The 19424-nt window shown below is 55.3% G+C and overlaps 8 protein-coding genes across 8 annotated transcripts; 4 read left to right on the top strand and 4 right to left on the bottom strand.

The window, feature by feature from the left end:
• Positions 1-162: 162 nt before the first annotated feature.
• On the bottom strand, positions 163-2003 carry PG985_006017 (uncharacterized protein; the record flags this gene model as incomplete). The annotated part of the gene is made up of 3 exons (XM_066825786.1): positions 163-1085; positions 1145-1334; positions 1428-2003. 3 exons carry the CDS (start codon positions 2001-2003, stop codon positions 163-165), a joined length of 1689 nt encoding a protein of 562 aa, XP_066685393.1.
• Positions 2004-2712: 709 nt separating this feature from the next.
• Positions 2713-3413, top strand: PG985_006016 (acyl-CoA N-acyltransferase; the record flags this gene model as incomplete). The annotated part of the gene is made up of 2 exons (XM_066825785.1): positions 2713-3097; positions 3169-3413. 2 exons carry the CDS (start codon positions 2713-2715, stop codon positions 3411-3413), a joined length of 630 nt encoding a protein of 209 aa, XP_066685392.1.
• Positions 3414-3857: 444 nt separating this feature from the next.
• On the top strand, positions 3858-4922 carry PG985_006015 (uncharacterized protein; the record flags this gene model as incomplete). The annotated part of the gene is made up of 2 exons (XM_066825784.1): positions 3858-4628; positions 4716-4922. The coding sequence occupies 2 exons, from the start codon at positions 3858-3860 to the stop codon at positions 4920-4922; spliced, it is 978 nt and encodes a 325-aa protein (XP_066685391.1).
• A 187-nt stretch (positions 4923-5109) lies between these two features.
• On the bottom strand, positions 5110-5868 carry PG985_006014 (uncharacterized protein; the record flags this gene model as incomplete). The annotated part of the gene is made up of 2 exons (XM_066825783.1): positions 5110-5247; positions 5335-5868. 2 exons carry the CDS (start codon positions 5866-5868, stop codon positions 5110-5112), a joined length of 672 nt encoding a protein of 223 aa, XP_066685390.1.
• Positions 5869-9130: 3262 nt separating this feature from the next.
• On the top strand, positions 9131-11308 carry PG985_006013 (UTP--glucose-1-phosphate uridylyltransferase; the record flags this gene model as incomplete). The annotated part of the gene is made up of 3 exons (XM_066825782.1): positions 9131-9229; positions 9773-9945; positions 10018-11308. The coding sequence occupies 3 exons, from the start codon at positions 9131-9133 to the stop codon at positions 11306-11308; spliced, it is 1563 nt and encodes a 520-aa protein (XP_066685389.1).
• Positions 11309-11908: 600 nt separating this feature from the next.
• Positions 11909-13270, bottom strand: PG985_006012 (PHD-finger domain-containing protein; the record flags this gene model as incomplete). The annotated part of the gene is made up of 1 exon (XM_066825781.1): positions 11909-13270. One exon carries the CDS (start codon positions 13268-13270, stop codon positions 11909-11911), a length of 1362 nt encoding a protein of 453 aa, XP_066685388.1.
• A 1593-nt stretch (positions 13271-14863) lies between these two features.
• PG985_006011 (uncharacterized protein) lies at positions 14864-16363 on the top strand (the record flags this gene model as incomplete). The annotated part of the gene is made up of 1 exon (XM_066825780.1): positions 14864-16363. One exon carries the CDS (start codon positions 14864-14866, stop codon positions 16361-16363), a length of 1500 nt encoding a protein of 499 aa, XP_066685387.1.
• Positions 16364-16796: 433 nt separating this feature from the next.
• Positions 16797-18585, bottom strand: PG985_006010 (uncharacterized protein; the record flags this gene model as incomplete). The annotated part of the gene is made up of 2 exons (XM_066825779.1): positions 16797-18265; positions 18348-18585. The coding sequence occupies 2 exons, from the start codon at positions 18583-18585 to the stop codon at positions 16797-16799; spliced, it is 1707 nt and encodes a 568-aa protein (XP_066685386.1).
• Between the last annotated feature and the right edge of the window lie 839 nt (positions 18586-19424).

Here is a 19424-nt window from a genome sequence, read left to right as displayed (position 1 = left end):
ATAGAATATCTGTTAGCTCAAATCAAACAGCGAAATATCTTTAATCTGCCTTGGGCTGTGAACATTGTAAATACTACCAAGGCGACGGTGAGACTGATTTATGTAGTTTTCCTTCACGTTTGGGGTCGTGAATGATTTTGTTCAAAGTCCCAGAAAACTAGGCTAGCTTCTCCTCACAAGAGACTGCTGGCCACCAAACTCTGTGTCCATGATGTCCAAAGCAAGACTGGCAAGCTCTTGAACTGGCTTCAGGATAGCATGCTCGAAGAACAACTGGGCCTCGAGATCCTGTCCACCCTTCGACCAGAGACTCAACATCTTCTTCTCGTCGGCACGGCCAGGGAGCGTCTCCACGTCCTTCAGCACCTCGATGGCTTCCTGGTAGGGCTGCCATTCCTCCGAGTGCGCCTTCGGTCCCCACCAGACACCCATCATCAGGGCTGCCTGCGCCACGGTAATCGAGTCGGTGGCTTCGAATACCTGCTTGAGTCTGGCCTCCAGGGTTTGCCCGGCTGTGCTGCCCTGGCTGGCGGTGCCCGTAGCGTAGCCTTGCCCCGTATTACTGATGAGTCTCCCTACGGCCATCATCCCTTTCACCCTGAAGGGGTGAAAAGGCACGGGATACTGGAAGGGGTCGCAGTTGAGGGCCAGGAAGCAGGAGATGGCCAGGGAGTGCGAGAACCTCCCGAGCTCCGTGAAGTATATACTAGCCTCGGACAGCGTTCGGGGCAGCGGCTCGATGGCGTAGAGCTTGGCTTTGCGGAGCGGCGCACACTTCTCCCACCGGTGTCCCAGGAGCTTCGCACGCTCGGCAAAGTCCATACCCGTCAGGGGTTGGGAACATTCCAAGAAGGTTTCGTCAACCACGCGCTGCAGCGCTACGTCGGACCTAAGAGATCCGCTTGTCGAAGGGTTGCGGTATAGATTCGGGTCAGGTGTCAGAGTGAGGCGGTTGAGGTCCAGGTGAGGATAGGCTTGGCCGACCTCGTATACGTCTAGATCGTCCTTGCACCGAGGACAATTGCACTGAAAGTGGTATCGCTCTTTCAAGGTCTTTTGTCGGTGGCTTCGGTGAGATTCGCAGGCTGTGGTACGCATATCAACATAAATAAGCAACGTGGGTGTATGACTCCGAGCGACTTACCAATATAGGAAATTGTGACTTCCTCGTCTTCCTGCATGGATCGATACGCTCGGAGCACAGCCTTGCGTCCGATAAACTGCACAAATGCGCTTGGTGTGCATGAGTGGTTCACCATGGCCAGGCCCGGGTGCATATACAAGCCAGTCTGTCCAGCATCAGGATCGAGACGGCTGAACGAGTTGACTTGTAGCTGAAGGGCGAGGCTCGCTTAGCCAAAGAAACTCCACAGCTTCCCTCTGTCTTCCTATCCCGGAAGCCCAGTGATCACAACGCATGTACATACCTTACACGCCGCTTCTAGGGCGTTCGCTATATTGTGAAGGCTGGCCTCGCGGCCAAGATAATGCACAGCACCCATGGCCTGCAGCTCCAGATCCCGCCACGACGGTCCCTCCAGCCGCTCCTCGGGCACTGGGCCCCCAGCAGCATGCTGGCGGAAATCCTCGACGTGGCTCTCCAGCCTCAGCCCCGTCGAAGACTCCATCTTGTCGGCCAGGAGCAGCATCTGCACCAGCGCACGCACGGGCGTGGGCAGCGGCTGGCCCTGGGCCGCGGCCTGGACGCGCCGGAACACTTTGCATTCCTCCTTGTGCACGCGGGCCCAGTCGGCCTTCTGGCAGGGGATGCTGCAGTAGGCGATGGTCTTGCAGCCGGTGCAGAGCCGGGGCGCGCTGGAGGACGGGAGAAGGCAGGAGTTGCATACCTCGGCCTGGGTGGGCGCGTCGGGGATGGCGATGCAGGGCTCTGTGAAGTAGGCGATCGCGTCACCCGGCTTGAAGGACTGGCCGGCGCGGAGGTGACGGCCGCCGGGGGAGGACGGCGTGCCGTGAAGGGCTAGGGTGGACGGGATGGTGGGCATGTTGCCCGGAGATGGTGGAGGGATATGAAGTGGGGTGGCAGTGGTTGGATGTGCAGAATCCGGAACCCTTTGGCTACGCCTCGGTGCTGATCTTGTCTCTCAAATAATGGCGTGCGGCTGTCAGTTGGCTCGATTTCCATTAATCCTACCTTTCGACGCCATTAGATGAAAGTTGCATCTATCATGAACCTAACGCCGAAGCCCATGAGTTGATGGGTAGGTGCAATTTTATGCCCCGCCTGTTTTCGGGGAGAACCACAAACCGAACGACCGGATAGATGCATCGGATTTTGCTACGACATTGATCAACATCAGCATGGGGAGGCAAATTTCTGCCTTGCTTCATTCTGGGATGCAGGTCTCTTTTTCTTTCGAAAAGTTCCAATGAAGTGAATGCTCGTCTTCATTGTCACAACACCGCTGGCTAGCTTCGTATACTTCAGTATAAGTACATGTAGAAACCCAACTACCCCAACACGGCAGGATTGCATGATGATCGGGGTGACTCATCCAGCCTGGCACCAATTTCTGACAGAAGAGCTAGCGCTCGCCAAGCTTGTGTCACTTGAGACCAAAGCAGAGGAAATAAATATATCAATGTATAAATATACCAGACGGCATGAACAGCTTGTGCGGGTGGGAGTGTACATTGGCTAGTTAGTCTTTACATCTCGGCCGAGACACACAATCAAAAGACAACGACATCAAGATGCCGCTTGAACTTCGAGAGTTTACAATGGCGGATCTCCCTCGTGGGCTGGAGATTGAGAAGCTTGCATACGCCCCTAATCCCTTCACGCCCTTCCTCTTTCCCGGCCCGTTCCCCGAGGAAGCCAAGCAGATGCGGTCCGAGTATTTCATCAAGACCTTGGAGGAAGACAAGACGGCGCGACACGTCAAGGTCATCGATACGGAGATCGAGGGCGACGAGCATGAGCAGATGATCGCCTGGGCCAAGGTGCACGTCCACATGGAGCCGCCGGAGCTGGCCCCCCGGGTGTTCGGTGCCGGTAGCAACATCGAGGCCTGCGAGAAGCTGTGGGGAGGCATGATGGCCCAAAGAGCTCGAGTCGTGGGTGATAAGCCCCATGTGTGTAAGCGGTCACTCAAGATTTCTTACAGAGTGACAGTAGTTACCTATAGAATATATGCTGACATCAAAAAGACTTGCATATGCTGCAGACGCATCCGACGCAGCAAGGCCGGGGAGCAGGAACCATGCTAATCCAATGGGCCCTGGAGCAGGCCCAAGAGCTGAGCTTACCTGCATACCTAGAGGCCTCTGTGGACGGCCACAGTTTGTATCTGAAGAACGGATTCGAAGACATCGAGTTGCTGGAAACCGATCTCAGCCAATGGGGCGCAAAGGACATGCACAAGATCTGGAACATGATGTGGCATCCCCGATAGGTCTGATTATTCGGCTGGCGACGCGTCACTGGAATCACTGGAAGGCAAGTGACAAATAGTGGCACGACCGAATGCTGTATTCCGTTCATATCGACTGGAGTGTGAGCTGTACATATGTAGCTGTAACCTTGCCTGGGACTTGGTGGGGCTGAGGCGGTAGCGGTCCGATCGATACAAACATCAAACCTACTTGGGCCTTATATATTTCAGCATCCACTTCCTTGCATGTGAATTCCGTTTATCAATTCTCGACACCAATACCTGGATATTTTAAGTACTTAAGGTATCTATCTGCTTGTTTGGCGCGGGTTCCTTAGCCGGCGCTCTCATCTCGTCTTTCCGAATCAACTGACGTCATCCGCCTGACGACGCCTGAGACCCTCGATAAGGCCGTTCGAACCTAGTACTCCGCAAATGCTATCATCGCTCAAGAATTGGATCACCATGGAGCCAGCTCAATTCCAACAGCAAAGTGCCGATCCTCCGGCGCCGCTGCTGACCAACTGGCAAGTCGCCGCCGGCGCGGGGGAGCCCCTCGCCGTGGTCCGAGTGCATAACCTGCAGGGGACGCTGCCCGTGGGCCGCGACGCCTGGGGCCGGGCCAACAAGGCGCAGCCGGCGCTGCTGTCGACCGAGGTCTCCTTCCAGCAGCCGTTCCGCGCCGCCGCCGCCGGCGACAACGTCTCGTCGGGCGACACGGCCCACTACGGCAACCTGAGCAAGCGGCTGCGCGAGGGCCTGGACCAGCTCTCGGCGCGGGCGCAGCCGCCCACCGACCCCGACGTCGCGCGCAAGGCGGACGCTGGCGAGGGCCCCAGCGCCGCCGACGCCTTCGAGATGCTCTGGGTCGGGCTGACGGGCCGCGTCGTCGACGGCAGCCGGCGGGCCCTGCCGCTGGACCAGGTTCCCTTTCTCGACGCCGGCAAGCTGCGGTCGCTGACGCTGACGGTGGAGCTGCCCAAGGCGTCGCTGCTGGGCGCGGGCGTCGCGCTCACCGTCACGGCCTGCTTCAAGACGGGTCTCAGCGAGGAGAAGACCAACCCGTTGCAGTCGTACGCCCGCTCCCTCCGCATCCACGGCCTGCACATCCCCACGCTGATTGGCGTCAACGCCAACGAGCGCCAGGCCAAGCAGATGGTCGTGGCCGACGTCGAGATTGACCGGCTTGACACGACGCGCGATATCCCCCCCGAGGTGGAGAAGTTGGTTTTCGAGGTAAGTTTTCTTTTCTCTTTCATCTGGCTCGTCTTGGAGAAGATAGGAGAAAGGATGTAACTAACTGATCCCTACCGAAATATCTAGACCATGGAGGGTTCTTCCTTTGAGACGCTTGAGGCGCTAGGGTCGCTATTGGCCAACAAGATACTCGACGAGTTCAAGATTGCCGACGAGCCCAAGACGGCCCGCGAGCGAGGCTGGCAAGTCAAGATCAGTCTTGCCAAGCCCATTGCAATACCGTTCGCTGAATGCCCGGCGGTCGAAATCAAAGCAGGAGGCGCCTTGCCCTGAGAATCTACGCTCGCTACTTGTCTGTACATTTACAAAGGGGTAAAGCAGATATCTCAATAGGGTCACTATCGGTCTATCAAGCTTCTCGCGGATTCTATGGTGAGCCCAAGTCTGATCTAGCCTATACGTCTGTCTAGCTGCCCAATTTGTAACAACCCGAAGCAAGTAAAACGGAGGCCGGGAGCAATCAGACTTTGCGGCACAAGGGAACATCTCCGTGGGTTATCTCGTCGATGAAAGCCGGATCGGGATCAAAGAGCATGACGTGGAAGTGCTCTACAGCGTGGACGGACTTCAAGGAGCTCCAGTTCTTGAACCATATGTACTGTTCCGTAACAGTCAGCGGCATAGATAGACAGATATGAAGTTACAGGCATGCAATAAGAGACAAACAGACAGCTGCACAACTTACGTTCTCTTGTGGCAGACGTGACCCGAAAACTTTGTCTACGTAGTCGTTAATGTCTTCCCTCGCCGCATCAGTGAGATCCAAGGTCTGCGGGTCCTCCTCGAGGTCGAACTTTGTCCAGACAACGATGTGGACGATGCGCTCGTCGAGGCCGTAGGGCCAGTCGTTCCAGAGCGTCTTGATGTCGTCTTCGGGGTACTCGAACGGCCTGCCTTTGGGGGCGATGGGCATGGTCCACCGCAGCCGCTGGTTCAGGACGAAGTTCATGACGCTGCCGTGCTCGCGCCGCAGCTGCCAGTTGTAGGCCAGGTAGCGCCGCAGCTCGGACGGCACGCGCTGGAAGCGGTCCAGCCGGTTGGTTGCCACAATGTCCCGCACCTCGGGCCAGGTCAGGGTGTGGTACTGGTCGTCTGGCGTGCCGATGATGCCCCGGTCCTTGGCGCTCAGGTCGCGCAGGAATTCGGGGCACTCGCGCTCGCGCTCCGCCTCCGGGACGTTGACCTGCCAGTACGGCAGCGGGCTGTCTGTGCTCCCCATGTTGGGCGTGGCTTCCAGTATTGTGGGCGGGGGTGCTGTGTTGAAGAAATGCGCTGGTATATAGACTTGGGGATCTCAATATAACCTCACTTTTCTCTTTTTCTTGTTTCCAAATTGCCTTAAAAATTCCGATCTACGTTCCGATCAGAATGGCCAATTAGGGGGTGATATTCATGTATTGAGTTGAACGGACTGCTGCATACCTACTTTGGATTGGGATTGTCTCAGTTGGTTGCTCTCGCCATTTTAGGTATTGACAATCATCACTTCAATCCCAAATGCTGCAGGTGCCCATTGACTGGCGAGTCAGCCGCACTATCATCAGCCATCAAGCCACAATATGCCTGCTGCAGACAGTGGGGGTCCATATGTCCATACATTATAGGCCGCTGTCCATTAGGGGGGCGGCTTGCAGCAAGCATTGAACAGCTCAAGATATCCCCTTAAGTGCGAATACGCTGCTTGCCGTACAATACTTTCAGAAAATGATTAACAAGACCGTGCGTACCAGAACCGGGCTTATTTAACCAATTACATACCACACCGAGCTAGATCAACGTTTCAAACGTCACTCCGATCGTACTAGAATATCCCTTGTCCGTACAGTACGGCTTTTTTTGGTGCAAGCAGCGCATTCGCACTCAAGGGGATACTTCACAGGAGTAGCTAATAATAAGTGCGTTTTAGCTCCATCCGCATTTTTCAAATCATGTTGAGAAAAAAAAAAAAAAAAAAAAAAAAAAAAAAAAAAAAAAACAGAAAAAAAAAAAAAAAAAACGTTCAGATCAAATCACTGGCAAAAATCAGATTAAGCCCCTTGGAGCAGCAAGACAATATTGTGCATTGAAGTTGCGAGTCAGAAACTGTCTTGCCCACCCATCCCGGAACGTTGAGAAAGAGAGAGAGAAAAGAAGGTGGTTCTAATGCCATATCGAGTGCACGTGGCAGTGCTTCTTGCTGTCTATTTGCTGCGGCTGAACGCGACCAAATCCAGGGGTGCAGAACGATAAAGAGACACGGCTGGCTGAGCAGGCAGACAGGCAGGCAAACCATGAGATGACACAGCAGAACATCTGCCTCGTTCAACAGGAGGCGCAGGGGCTCGGCCTTTTCTCCGGGTAGGTACTAAAGTATTGACCCTAAACGTCCAGCTTGAGCCTCAACATGGATCCTCTGTTCACGTTTCGACGATTCGGCGGTGGGTGACTTGGTTTTGCCAACCCATCTATCTAGGTTAGCCAGGGGCTGCTGTGTTGTACTGGGGTGGACTCGTTCACGATGCCCACGTATGCTTTCATTAGATGGAAGCCACCCGAGTTGTATTATTTGGTGGGGCCCAACCAAGCTTCCTGTCGGAACTTCCAAATGACAGGCGCCGTCAGCCTCACAAGTTCCCGCCGACTGGCGGGCTTTCTATTTGAATGCCGCAAAGACGGATGCGAAATACAGATACAGACAGATATGGCATATGAATCAGGGTGGCAGAGAGAGCCGGGATCCCTTACCCTTGTGGCCATCTCAAGAGGGGGGGGTTGGTTAGGGAGGGGTTTAATTTGCCGATCTCTTAATGAGATGCGAGTTCAATAGAGCTCGTAGGTACTTCATACCACTCACTATTCGCACGTACAGGCCAGAACATGCAAATCAGGTGCAGAAATGTCGCATCCGAGATGATTCCACTGTGCAATACCGGATGTTTATTGCATGCTGCCGCCACCAGCTGCCATTCGCTCTTCGATATGGCAGCGTGCATGTTGACACTCTGTTCAACGAGGACAACTAAGTCTGTAAGTAGAAGTACCTGCGGGGTCCTAGCAGGTCCTAGAAGCAGGTGAGAAAGCAGGCGGGATGCAAGCGATCTCCTCCGATCCTCCACCTGGCTAATCCTGCTACGTCTATACGCAACAACAGTTCCGGGCATTATTGACATCTCTGCATCCATCCGTCCCACCAACAAACCAGTGGTCAGAGATGAGACTTATTTGGCCCAGGCTCTAAAAACGCACAGTCTGCCGATGGCGGTCTAGGCACCCCTGCCAGCGGTACGCCACAAGTCGCAATGGGCCGGGGCCTATTCGACAGCTTCCTCCTTCTTTGGCAGGTTATCAGGCGCATTCCACCTTAAAGGCGTTTTTTTTCCCGTGAAATCTGGACTCTTCCAAGGAAGGGAAATTTGGCCCGATCATGTTCAGGTCAGGTTGTCAGGTACGACGGCCTGATGGGCATCCGTATGAGGCAGTATGAGGTGTCAATAGTCTCCAGGAGCAACGGCAGAGGGGGGTTGCATGAGGTAGATTGATCAATCGATGAGAGAAGAGAGGTACCGACCGACCTGTAGCACTTGTGACTTTGAGGCAATGTAAGTTTAGTAGCATGAACAGATGGCGGCTACCATGAGGTTGAAGGAGAGGCTAGAGTACTTAAAGGTCTGCCCGGTGAAGCGACAAGTATCGAGGAATATGTCAATCTATCTGGTCGCTTCTGCAGTCTCTCTGTTTCCTCCCTTTCCATCATCCCGCAGTGCCGAATCTACAGATTTCATCATCGCCCTATAGCTGGGCCGCTTGTGGTCGAACGATTCAGAAGGTGAGTGAGTGGCCTAGCTATTGGATGCTTTCTCCTCTTATTTCGGGTGGTGGTGTGCTGCAAGTGCGCAAGCAGGTGCAAGCGCAGGCCTGCTGTGTCGCTCCCTTCCCCTCCTTATGCGTTGTGTGTGTGTGTGTGTGTGCGTGTGTGTACGGTACACACGTCCGCCCGCTTGTTGAGGGCCAGACTGGAAGATCGATTGATGGATGCAAGACTTCAGACAACGAGATGCTTGGGCGGGTGCTTCTTATTGGTGGTGTCTGCTGCCCGCATGGGGGTTGCTTGCTGTTTGCCGCCAAATTACGTCAAGCTGTTCTAATAAGAGCCCCCTGCCCCCCTCCAGGTCTCAGGATGAAATAGCAGCACTGACGACTGGGCACCGACAGAAGAAGACGCGACGAACAACGGACCAGGAAGAAAGCTCCTAATCCTAAAGCTTGGGTGTGCCCTCTTTTCTACCCCGCCATCTACCGCATCCCTGTCTGGCCTTGACCGACGTCGTCCTGTACAACAAAAAGCCAAAAACTTGCGCCAACTCGACTCCGGACCCGTTCGTACCTTCCTCACTCTCTGTCGACCTCCCCCTTTAACTGACCTGTCTGGCAATCCCATAGAGGCTATCATCACCCAGGGACTCACTCGTCTCTATATACTCTCCTCCAACCACTACATCACAATGGCGTCTGCTATCAAGAGCGCGCTGCCTTCGCACCTGAAGCCCGGCAACGGCGACGAAGCCGGTGGCCGTCACCACGGCAAGACTCGATCACACATGGTAAGTTCACTACAATTGGGTTGGATTCTCCCCCCTCGAAGGCCCCTACGTACCTCCCATATCTCCAGTCGTTCGTTCGTTCGTTCCCTTGCTGCCTTAAGCTGGCTGCAACTGCCTTGAGGAGAACAGCTCGACGATCCAGGCACTATGGACTGCTGGACCGTGGCCCAGCTGCACTGTTTCCCTGGGCAACATGGGGAAGGAAACTCGTGCTCCTTGCTCCTAGCCTGCTCACGATCGGTTCTTCCCTGCCTCAGTTCAAGTTGGACAATCCGCCTATTTGCACCATTCAATCTTCATAAACCACATCCAGCCTTAAGCTGTATACACCATTCACATACCTCGACTTGCCCATTAAATTACACTTAACCCAGGCACAAATCACCATTGTTGTGCTGTTTCGACGCTAGACCTCTTTCTCCGTCGCAAACCACACCGCATCTCTTTCATTACCCTGTGGCTTCCCTACTCAGAATTGCTGGCGATTTTCCGAAGGGGAAAAAAGAAAAAATGTCCCGCAGAGATACTGACATTGGTTGCAAGGCTTTCGAGAATGCCTCGACCAACATCGCCGCCGCGCAAATGCGCAACTCCCTGACGGAGCTTGCCGAGACCGTCAAGGACCCCGAGGAGAAGAAGCTCTTCGAGACCGAGATGGACAACTTCTTCTCGCTCTTCCGCCGCTACTTGAACGAGAAGTCCAAGGGCAACGCCGTGTACGTATAAATATCCTACTCACCCTTTAGTTCAGCGAGAGTCAGCTGCTGATAATGTGTTTGAATCAACAGTGACTGGGATCGCATTGCCCCCCCTGCCCAGGGCCAGGTCGTCGACTATGAGGATCTTGCCAACTCCGAGTCGGTCAACTTCCTGAACAAGCTCGCCGTCCTCAAGCTCAACGGTGGTCTTGGTACCTCCATGGGTTGTGTCGGCCCCAAGTCCGTCATCGAGGTCCGTGATGGCATGTCCTTCTTGGATCTTTCCGTCCGCCAGGTCGAGTACCTGAACCGAACTTACGACACCAACGTCCCCTTCATCCTGATGAACTCGTTCAACACCAACGATGACACCGCTGCCATCATCAAGAAGTACGAGGGCCACAACGTCGACATCATGACCTTCAACCAGTCTCGGTACCCCCGAATCCTCAAGGACTCGCTCCTGCCTGCCCCCAAGAGCTTCGACTCTGCCGTCTCTGACTGGTACCCCCCTGGCCACGGTGACGTCTTCGAGTCCCTTTACAACTCGGGTGTCCTTGAGAAGCTCATTGAGCGTGGTATCGAGATCATCTTCCTGTCCAACGTTGACAACCTGGGTGCCGTCGTTGATCTGCGTATCCTGCAGCACATGATCGAGTCCGAGTCCGAGTACGTCATGGAGTTGACCAACAAGACCAAGGCCGATGTCAAGGGTGGTACCATCATCGACTACGAGGGCTCTGTCCGCCTGCTCGAGATTGCCCAGGTTCCCAAGGAGCATGTCAACGAGTTCAAGTCGATCAAGAAGTTCAAGTACTTCAACACCAACAACATCTGGATGAACGTCAAGGCCATTAAGCGTGTCGTCGAGAACGATGAGCTCGAGATGGAAATCATCCCCAACGGCAAGACCATTCCCGGCGACAAGAAGGGCGAGTCCGACATTTCCGTCATTCAGCTCGAGACCGCCGTCGGTGCTGCCATCCGCCATTTCCGCAACGCCCACGGAGTCAACGTTCCCCGTCGTCGTTTCCTGCCCGTCAAGACGTGCTCCGATCTCATGCTCGTCAAGTCGGATTTGTACGCCCTGAAGCACGGCCAGTTGCAAATGAGCGCCAGCCGCTTTGGTGACGCGCCCCTGATCAAGCTCGGTGGTGATTTCAAGAAGGTGTCCGACTTCCAGAAGCGCATCGCCTCCATCCCCAAGATTGTCGAACTCGACCACCTCACCATCACTGGTAATGTCAACTTGGGCCGTGGTGTCGTCCTGAAGGGTACCGTCATCATTGTGGCAACCGAGGGCTCGACGATCGACATTCCTCCGGGATCCATCCTCGAGAACGTGGTTGTTCAGGGTAGTCTGCGCCTGCTCGAGCATTAAACGCTCGGCGGCTAATTTTGGGTTTTCTCGCGTTTCTCACCTGTTCTCGACCATTACTGGCATTTTAATAATGAAGTCATGCAATCACACTGCGCCCAGGGATGAGCTGTTGCCCCAAGCGAAAGGTCACATCATAGAGCGGCTGGCATGGTGTCCATTTTTTCCCCAAGGAAAGCTGAGCTGAATAGCCGTTTTCGCGTGGCTCTCGAATCAAATAGACGATAACCACCTAAGAGTTGTAATAGCAATAGGCTACATCCTGTATACAATGATTCCCGAGACTTTTACTGCTTACCTCACGTGACATGTCTACCGGATAGATGTGACACTGAAGTCGCAAGGGCTTGTTTTGTAAAGCGTGACACATGGATACTCATTAGTACAAATCGATTTATTCACGAGATTCGTCAATAATACATGCACTGACTAATTGCCCTGCCGTAGTGGATGGTTTGGATGCAATTCTGCAAGCAATGGAATTATCAGCTGGGGGGTATCTTGTTCTTCGTAATTCATACATGATGTATATACACAACGGGCTCGGTCCTAGCTATGTAGCTGCTATCATGGTGCGCCCATGCCTGAGCCTGGAATCACACTTCACTTTCCCTTCTTACGCAAAGACTCGGTGCATTCCGGGCAGAACCAGCGTCCCTGAGGCTCGCTCTTGAGGCCGACGCAGGTCCAATGGAACCATTCGTAGGGGCAGTCGGGGTTGTCACAAGCCACCATGTCGCCGTACGACACGTGCTGGCACAGACAGTATTTCTTGCCCTCGTCGTCCTCGTCGTCATCCGAGCCGCTGGCCTCTTCGTCGCCACTCTCGTGGTCCGCCATCTCCTCGTCCCCATCGGCGTCTGCTGACGCGTGTTTCGTGCGCTTGTTGGGCGCGTGCGTGGTGCTGGCCGATGCGGGCGCCGGCGTGCCGCTGCCGGCCCTGGAGGCGCCGCCACGCGAGCTTTGCACCGAATCGGCATCGGACAGTTCGCTATCCGCCGTCGAGGTGGGCGATCCCTTAGAGCGCCCCGCCTGCTTGACGCGGTTGAGGCCCGATTTGGCGTTGGCGGGCTTCTTACGCCCGGCCGCGCCGCTGGGTGTGCCCTTCCGCACACCTGCCTTATGTGCCCCCTTGGGTCCCATGCTGCCGGCTCTGCTCGCTGCTCCTGGTGTGCCAGCCTTGGGCGTTCCAGGTCCTAGGGACGAATGCCGCGCCAACCCGCTCGACGCCGAAGGAAGACTTCCGAGACCGCTGTTCGTCCTGGGTCCCCTCTTAGGGACACCGCTTCCCGGACCAGCGGACATCTCACGCTCTTTCCTATTAAGAATGATGCTTGCGGCAGGCGTGGCTGGGGCCGAACTCGAGCCGTGTGCTTGCAACTGAGTCGTTCGCACTTGTGGATTCGGCGCTCGTGACCCGGCGGCCGTTCCACCATTTGTGTTCGGGTTCAAAGGCTGTGCGGCGGCGGTAGAAGGGAATCTGGTGTTCGGGATGCTGTGATTCGCCGCACTCGGACGTAGTAGTGACGGCACCTCGTCAGGATCCGTGAACCCCGGCTCGCCGCGGTCGTACAACAGCTTAATTTGACCGTCGAGATGGCGCAGGTGCTTGTCCATCAGATTTTGTAGCTTACTTGCCAAAGTGATCTTCTCGCTTGCCAGCTTGTCGGCCTTGACGTAGTTGTCTCGTATCATGCCGCGTAGCAGGTCCTCGCGAGGGTTCGGCTGGGCGCTGGAGTGGGAGCGGATGAATTTCTGGATTTTGTTGTCGCTCTCCTCGATGTTCTTGACGCACTCGTGGTAGACTCGGTCCTTGTCCTGTATCTCGTCCTGCAGAAAGCGGATTTCTTCGTGTAGGTTGGAGGTGCGATGGACCCAGTCGTCGAGGATGACGGCCGGGTCTTGGGCCTCGACCGAAGGGGCCATCTTGTGGACGAAGTCGATCGAGAGGTCGTCTCTAGGCATTGCTGTTAACCTGGACCTATCCGGCAGGGTCGCTGAAAGCAATATGTATGGGCTCGTATGCAACAAGAACAAAGAGCATGGGAAGCGAGTCCGGCTTGTCCCTCGCGCCAGATGCGTCCTCAGCTAAGCGCGATGTCTTTTGTCTTCTTTGGCCGAGCTGAGGAGGATTATGGACGGGCACGAGTACAGATGGGTTGGTAGTTCAGGAAGCGAGAGGATGCGCCGCAGGTGTATATGTATGTAGTGTATGTAGTGCTACTGTGCAATGGCCGGACTGGGTACTGCACATGCACATAGACGTCTACATGGGCGTATACGATGGCATAGCATAGGAGGCAAGCGGGTACGGCACTGGACCAAACGAAGGCAACAAGGCAAAGAACGAGACGACAACGTATGAGCAGTTATGGCTCACCTTCGAGGCCCCCGGGGTTTTGGTTGGCGAACAGACGCGAGAGGGTTGAGGCGAAAGACAGCGAAAGAGAGCGTAGAAGAAAAAAGAAGGAGAAGAAGAAGAGAGAGGATCAATTTTTCGCAAGGATCGTTCCGCGTTGGGGCCGAAGGTGAGGTGAGGTGACCAGGGCGGACCAGGAACAGGGCGAAGAGTAAAACGGTGTGGTGTGATGTTTGGCCTGCGCAATCAGCCGTAGTCTTTTAGTGAGGGATGGGGCGCGGCGAAGATGCGATTCGAGAGTGGAGTTGACGGGTTGAGGATTGGAGAATTGATAAGTGAGAAAAAGAGAGCAAAAAGAAAGAAGACCGGTAGGAAATTCGGGATTGGTTCCATGCGCTAATGCTATTGGAACCTACCTGCTGTGTGCTGTGTGCTCCTCGTGTGGTACTACAGACAAAATGGACGATCCTCCATCAATCGATTCAACTGATCCAATCGACAAGCTGCTGCTGCTGCTGCTGTAGGCTGTAACTGTAGGCTGCAGGCACAGTCATCAGTTGAAGTCTGATTAGCTGGGGTACCTAGGCTCTCAGCTCTGTCTCTAGGTACTACCAGACTGTAGTCTCTAGTCGGGTGTGGGTAAGCCAGTTGGGTGGGGCCTGCATGCGCTGGATGAATTCGAAGCGTCTTATGTAATTCAGATTTGCTCCTGCCAGCCAGTACTCCGTAGCTTTCTTCAATTTCATGAAGGACGGCAACAACTTGCGCTCTCTGCTGGGAGGTGCCTAAGCAAACATTGATCCATTATTGATTGCAATCAATAGGTAGCCGTTGATACATACATTACCTTCATCGCGACTCGGATGGACTGACTAGAACATCAGCCTGCAAATATACCAGTCACGTCGCTCAAGCTCACTTTTCGGCACGCTTGCTCTCACTCACTCACACAGAGACGCAAACACCCTTGCACGCCAGCCGAGAGAGTGTACCAGCCACCACCTCCGGATCCTGTCTTCTGTGGCGGCACTGGTATCGCCTTCTTCGTCTACATTCTACTAGTATATCATCTGTACGGCTTGGGGGTTATCCACCGGGCCACCGTATTTGGGGTTTCACATTCTAGGCTGGCGCGCCCATCACCTTGGGTCTTCCTCTTACCTCCATCCCCGGTCTGAGTGAGTGGGACAGCTCCCGCCATGGAGCCCGATCCCGCATCGCCATACAGGTTCCGCGTGCCTAAGCCAAACTATCTGCCGCACAATGTCGACGCAGATGAGCCCATCGTGGAAACTCTGAACAAGCCCCTGGACCGGCCCGGCGACTTTGAAAATGCCCACTACTTTAGCAAGGTGAAGCGCATGGCCCACGAGTATGGCATCACAAAACCCAAAGGCTACAATGTCACCTTCCACTACAACCCCAACATGGAGCGCCATCACTTCGGCCAGACGCATCCCATGAAGCCCTGGCGTCTGACTCTGACCAAGAGCCTCGTCACCTCCTACGGCATGAATTTCGCCATGGACAACTACACGGCACGTACCGCCACCTACGAGGAGTTGACCAACTTTCACACCGACGACTATGTCGACTTCCTGGCCACCGTAGCCCCTCAGCCCACACCCCTGGACGTGGATAACATGCACCCAGATCTCAAGTTCAACCTGGGAGGCAGTGATTGCCCGCTGTTCGAGGGCCTGTACGACTACTGCTCCATGTCAGCAGGTTCCTCGCTGGATGCGGCCCGGAAGATATGTTCCAAACAAGCCGACATAGCCATCGCCTGGGGCGGTGGACTGCATCACGCCAAAAAGTCCGAGGCTTCGGGCTTTTGTTATATCAACGACATTGTCCTTGCTATCCTGCAACTCTTACGCGTTTACCCCCGCGTTTTATACATTGACATAGACGTCCATCACGGCGACGGTGTCGAGGAAGCATTCCTATCCACGGACAGAGTCATGACGGTATCATTTCACAAATACGACCCGAACACATTTTTCCCCGGCACGGGAGCCCTGGACGACAACGGCCCTAGAAGCGAGCACAATCCCGGTGCGCACCATGCCCTCAACGTCCCCCTCAACGACGGCATCACGGATGAGCAGTACGCTTGGCTTTTCGAAAGCATCATCTCTAGGTGTGTAGAGAAGTTCCGACCCAGCGCCATCGCCCTTCAGTGCGGCGCCGACTCGCTGGCCGGTGACCGTCTAGGCAAGTTCAACCTGCTGGTCGAGGGTCACTCGTCATGCGTTGAGTTCTGCAAGAAGCTCGGTATCCCGATGATCATGTTCGGCGGCGGTGGATACACGCCACGCAACGTGGCCCGCGCCTGGGCCTACGAGACGGCCGTCGCCATCAACCAGCACAAGAACATCCCGACTCAGATCCCCGAGCACACGCCCTGGCGCGAGCGCTTCCGCCAGGAGACCCTGCTGCCCACCATTGAGCAGATTCTAGGGGAGCCGCGCCAGAACCGGAACCCCCAGAAGAAGTTGCAGGACATCGTACAACACATCACCGAGCAGCTCCGCTTCGTCAGCCACGCACCCTCGGTCCAGTACCAGGTCATCCCGCCCGACCTCGGCCCCATCCGCGACGAGGTCGAGCAGCGTCTTAAGGAAGAAGCCGAGCTCCACGACGATAATGCGCGGAAATTAAGAGAGGAGGCCATGGGTGTGCCCATGGAGATGTAGTCTGCAGCGGACCGTGGTTGCAAGTCTTGGCTTTCTTTGGGCAGCGGAAGGTTTCAGAGTTGGGCGGTTTGGACAGGGTGGTGTACGCCTCGACATTCATCGTATAAGGGGAGAAGAAACAGTGGGATACAGGCAGCATTGGATTTGTATATGTAATTGTGCATGGTTGGACCTTTCCCAACCGTTTCGTTTGGAAATGTCAGAATAGCTTCCACTGTCCACTATGGCGAGATGAGCCAAATTCAAAAGTCTAGAACTCAACGTTGCATGAAAGACACAAAGAAATAGACAATACTGTAAATGTTTCGTTTATAGTATCATACGCTATGTGATTATCCAATAAACCATCCTACCCGGACACCTAAGAATCAATTTTGGCTGATCAGGATATGCATGTAAATGCCATGTATGCTTTACGAGAGAGACACGCAACTCAAGCCCTGCCCATTCTCTCCCCTGCCGCCAGAGCCTTCTTCTGCATCATCCGGGCCTTCCACCAGACGAAGACGACGAGGGCGGTTCCGATGACGAGCCCCAGCAGCAGGAGCATGACGTTGACGGGCACGGGGTCGCCGCGGAAGGTCTCGTGGAACAGGAAGTCGAGGCCGCTCTGAACAAAGTTGAAGAGGCCCGAGAGGCAGATGATGGTGCCGTAGACGGTGCCGAAGGTGCGGAAGCCGAAGACCTTTGCGCTGTAGTCGGAGACGGCGGTGTAGTAAAAGGGGCGGTAGAGGACGAAGAGCACGATATTGGCGTAGGCGGCCCAGGCGTAGGGCAGGACGCCGAGGACGCCGATGGTGGTGGCGACGGAGACGAGGGTGGCGAGGACGGTGACGGTGCGGGTGTGGTCGAGGATGCCGCCGATGAAAGGGATGGAGAGGATGCCGCCGATGGGTAGGGCGAAGTCGAAGAAATGGTTGATCTCGACGGCCTTGGGCAGCGAGTGGAGGATGGCCTCGTACTGAGGGCGGATGGTCGCGACGAAATAGTTGATGCGCGTCATCTGCACCACGGTGAAGAGGCAGATGAGCCAGAACCAGAGCGACCAGATCTGGGCCCAGGCGCTGACGCCGTGCATGACGCCCCAGACGCCGCTGCGCTCCTTCTTGACCCCCTCGCGGTGGGCCTGCTTGTCGGCCTGGGGCATCGAGCCCAGGAGCTCCTCGATCTCGTGGACCACAACCTCGCGGTGCTCGCGGTGCTCTTCGCGGAGGAGCGCCGTCTCCTCGTCCACCTGGTCGTCTATGGCACTCTCATCGGGGACATAGAGCTCCTCGGGATCGGGCCCCTCGATGGCCTCAATCATCTCGCCCACAGTCTTGTAAGACTGTGCGGGCAATATTGTGAACTGCAAGACGACAATCACAACAGGGACAACCAGGTAGAAAAGGAAGAACTTGTCATGGCCAAATGAGCCGCCCGTCTGCTCAAAGATGATGCGGTACACGAGGAACAAGGCACTGGAAGCATCAAACGCGCCGGTGAGCAGAGCCAGGATAAACCCCGAGTGGCGCGGGAAGGCGTTAGACAGCTGGAAAGAAGATATATAGGTAAAGGGGCCGCCGAGGGCAAGAAGTAGGTAGCCGAGTAAGAAACCATCAAAGGGCAGCCTCTTGGCAAACGACAGGACCACGGCTCCAAGACTCAGGAACATGGCTCCCAGACAGCCACTCACTCTGGGGCCGAAGTGGTCCAAAATAGCGCCAACGGGCAACGCAGCCACGTTGGTGGCCACGGCCGCCGTGGTGAACATGAGGTTCAGCCTAATCTCGATGCAGGTGTCGACGCCGTCGCACACATCATGGTAGGCACCTTCGCGTTTCAAGACGGGCTTCAAAGCCGCGTACCCAAATACCACGCCGGCAGCAAAGAGACAGTATATCACTGTCACGACTACTTGTACTATGAGACGTTACAGTTAGTCGTCAGCTTGTACATATGTTGGTACTGCGCCATGGGCTGACTGGGATTTTAAGGTACTTACAAATGCGCCTCCACTGTGGCACCTCGAAGGCGCCAACGGCTGGGTTCGGTATGTCGTCGTCGTGGACGAACGCCGGGTCCCACGCCTCCGGCAGGGGGTTGAAGCTCAGCTTCCTGGCTCTCAACGACGCCGCATAGGACGAGGCGGAATCCCGTCGAGGCCGGGGCCGCACCGGTCTGTCATCATCGGCCGAGACGCTGAGGAAGGTCTCGAGAGATGCGACTCGGTTCAGAGACATGCCGACTTCTTTTCCCTGTCGCAATGGGGAAAAGGGGGCACGTAGGAAAAATTAAAATTAAAAAAATTGCACGCGTGATACGCTGGCCTAGAGTAGAAGAAGCCGGATCGCTTGCTCGCCTACGCCACTCACTCACCTGAACAGCCAAAACCACCCAAACCGCCGTGACTTATACCAACGCCAAGAGAAGAGAGCTGGGGAGAGCTAAAGGGATCGCTGGGTGGGTAGGCTAGCGCTGGCGGGGTAGGCTTCAGCTGATTAGTTACCTGGTTTGCCAGTGACGTGAGAGGATCTCACGTGTTGGTATGATTCAAGCGCTTGGGATCGGGAGAGGCGTTGCTTGCTTGCTTTTGGCACCACCAGTAACCTAGTAGTTCGTCCGGTCGTCTAGGGTCTGCAGGGCCTGCCAGATCAACGACGGCGTGGCGTGCAAAGTAACTGGGGAAGGAAGCTGACAGCCTGCCGAGTGAGAGAGCTGGAAACAGACGATCAATGGCTGTCAATCCTTCTGAAAGTCTGTCTTTAGAGATGGAAAAAGTACAAACAACCTTAAATATGAGATAAAACGAGGGGTGTTGGTTGGCTTTCCTGAAGGTTCCAATTCCGGTGAGAACTTTCTTCAGACAACGCACCCTCCCCCGACGCCGGCCACAGACCACCGATTGATCTTCCACTGCTACCTACTTTGCTCTTTCTTCTTCGTCCGCTTGACTGACTGCCGAGACGGAGGTGCAGCTCCAGGGCAGCCACCGGAGGCGTGGGGTAAAGAAAAAAATCGACCCATGCCGATGCAATGCACAATGCACAATGCGGCAGGGAGCCCAACGAGGCAAGAGGGT

The sequence above is a fragment of the Apiospora marii genome (assembly GCF_038362585.1).
Source record: "Apiospora marii strain CBS 49790 chromosome Unknown utg000004l_segment0_segment0, whole genome shotgun sequence".
NCBI lineage: Eukaryota > Fungi > Ascomycota > Sordariomycetes > Amphisphaeriales > Apiosporaceae > Apiospora > Apiospora marii.
Note: the sequence above shows the minus strand (reverse complement) of the source record. Positions and strands in the feature narration are given on the sequence as shown.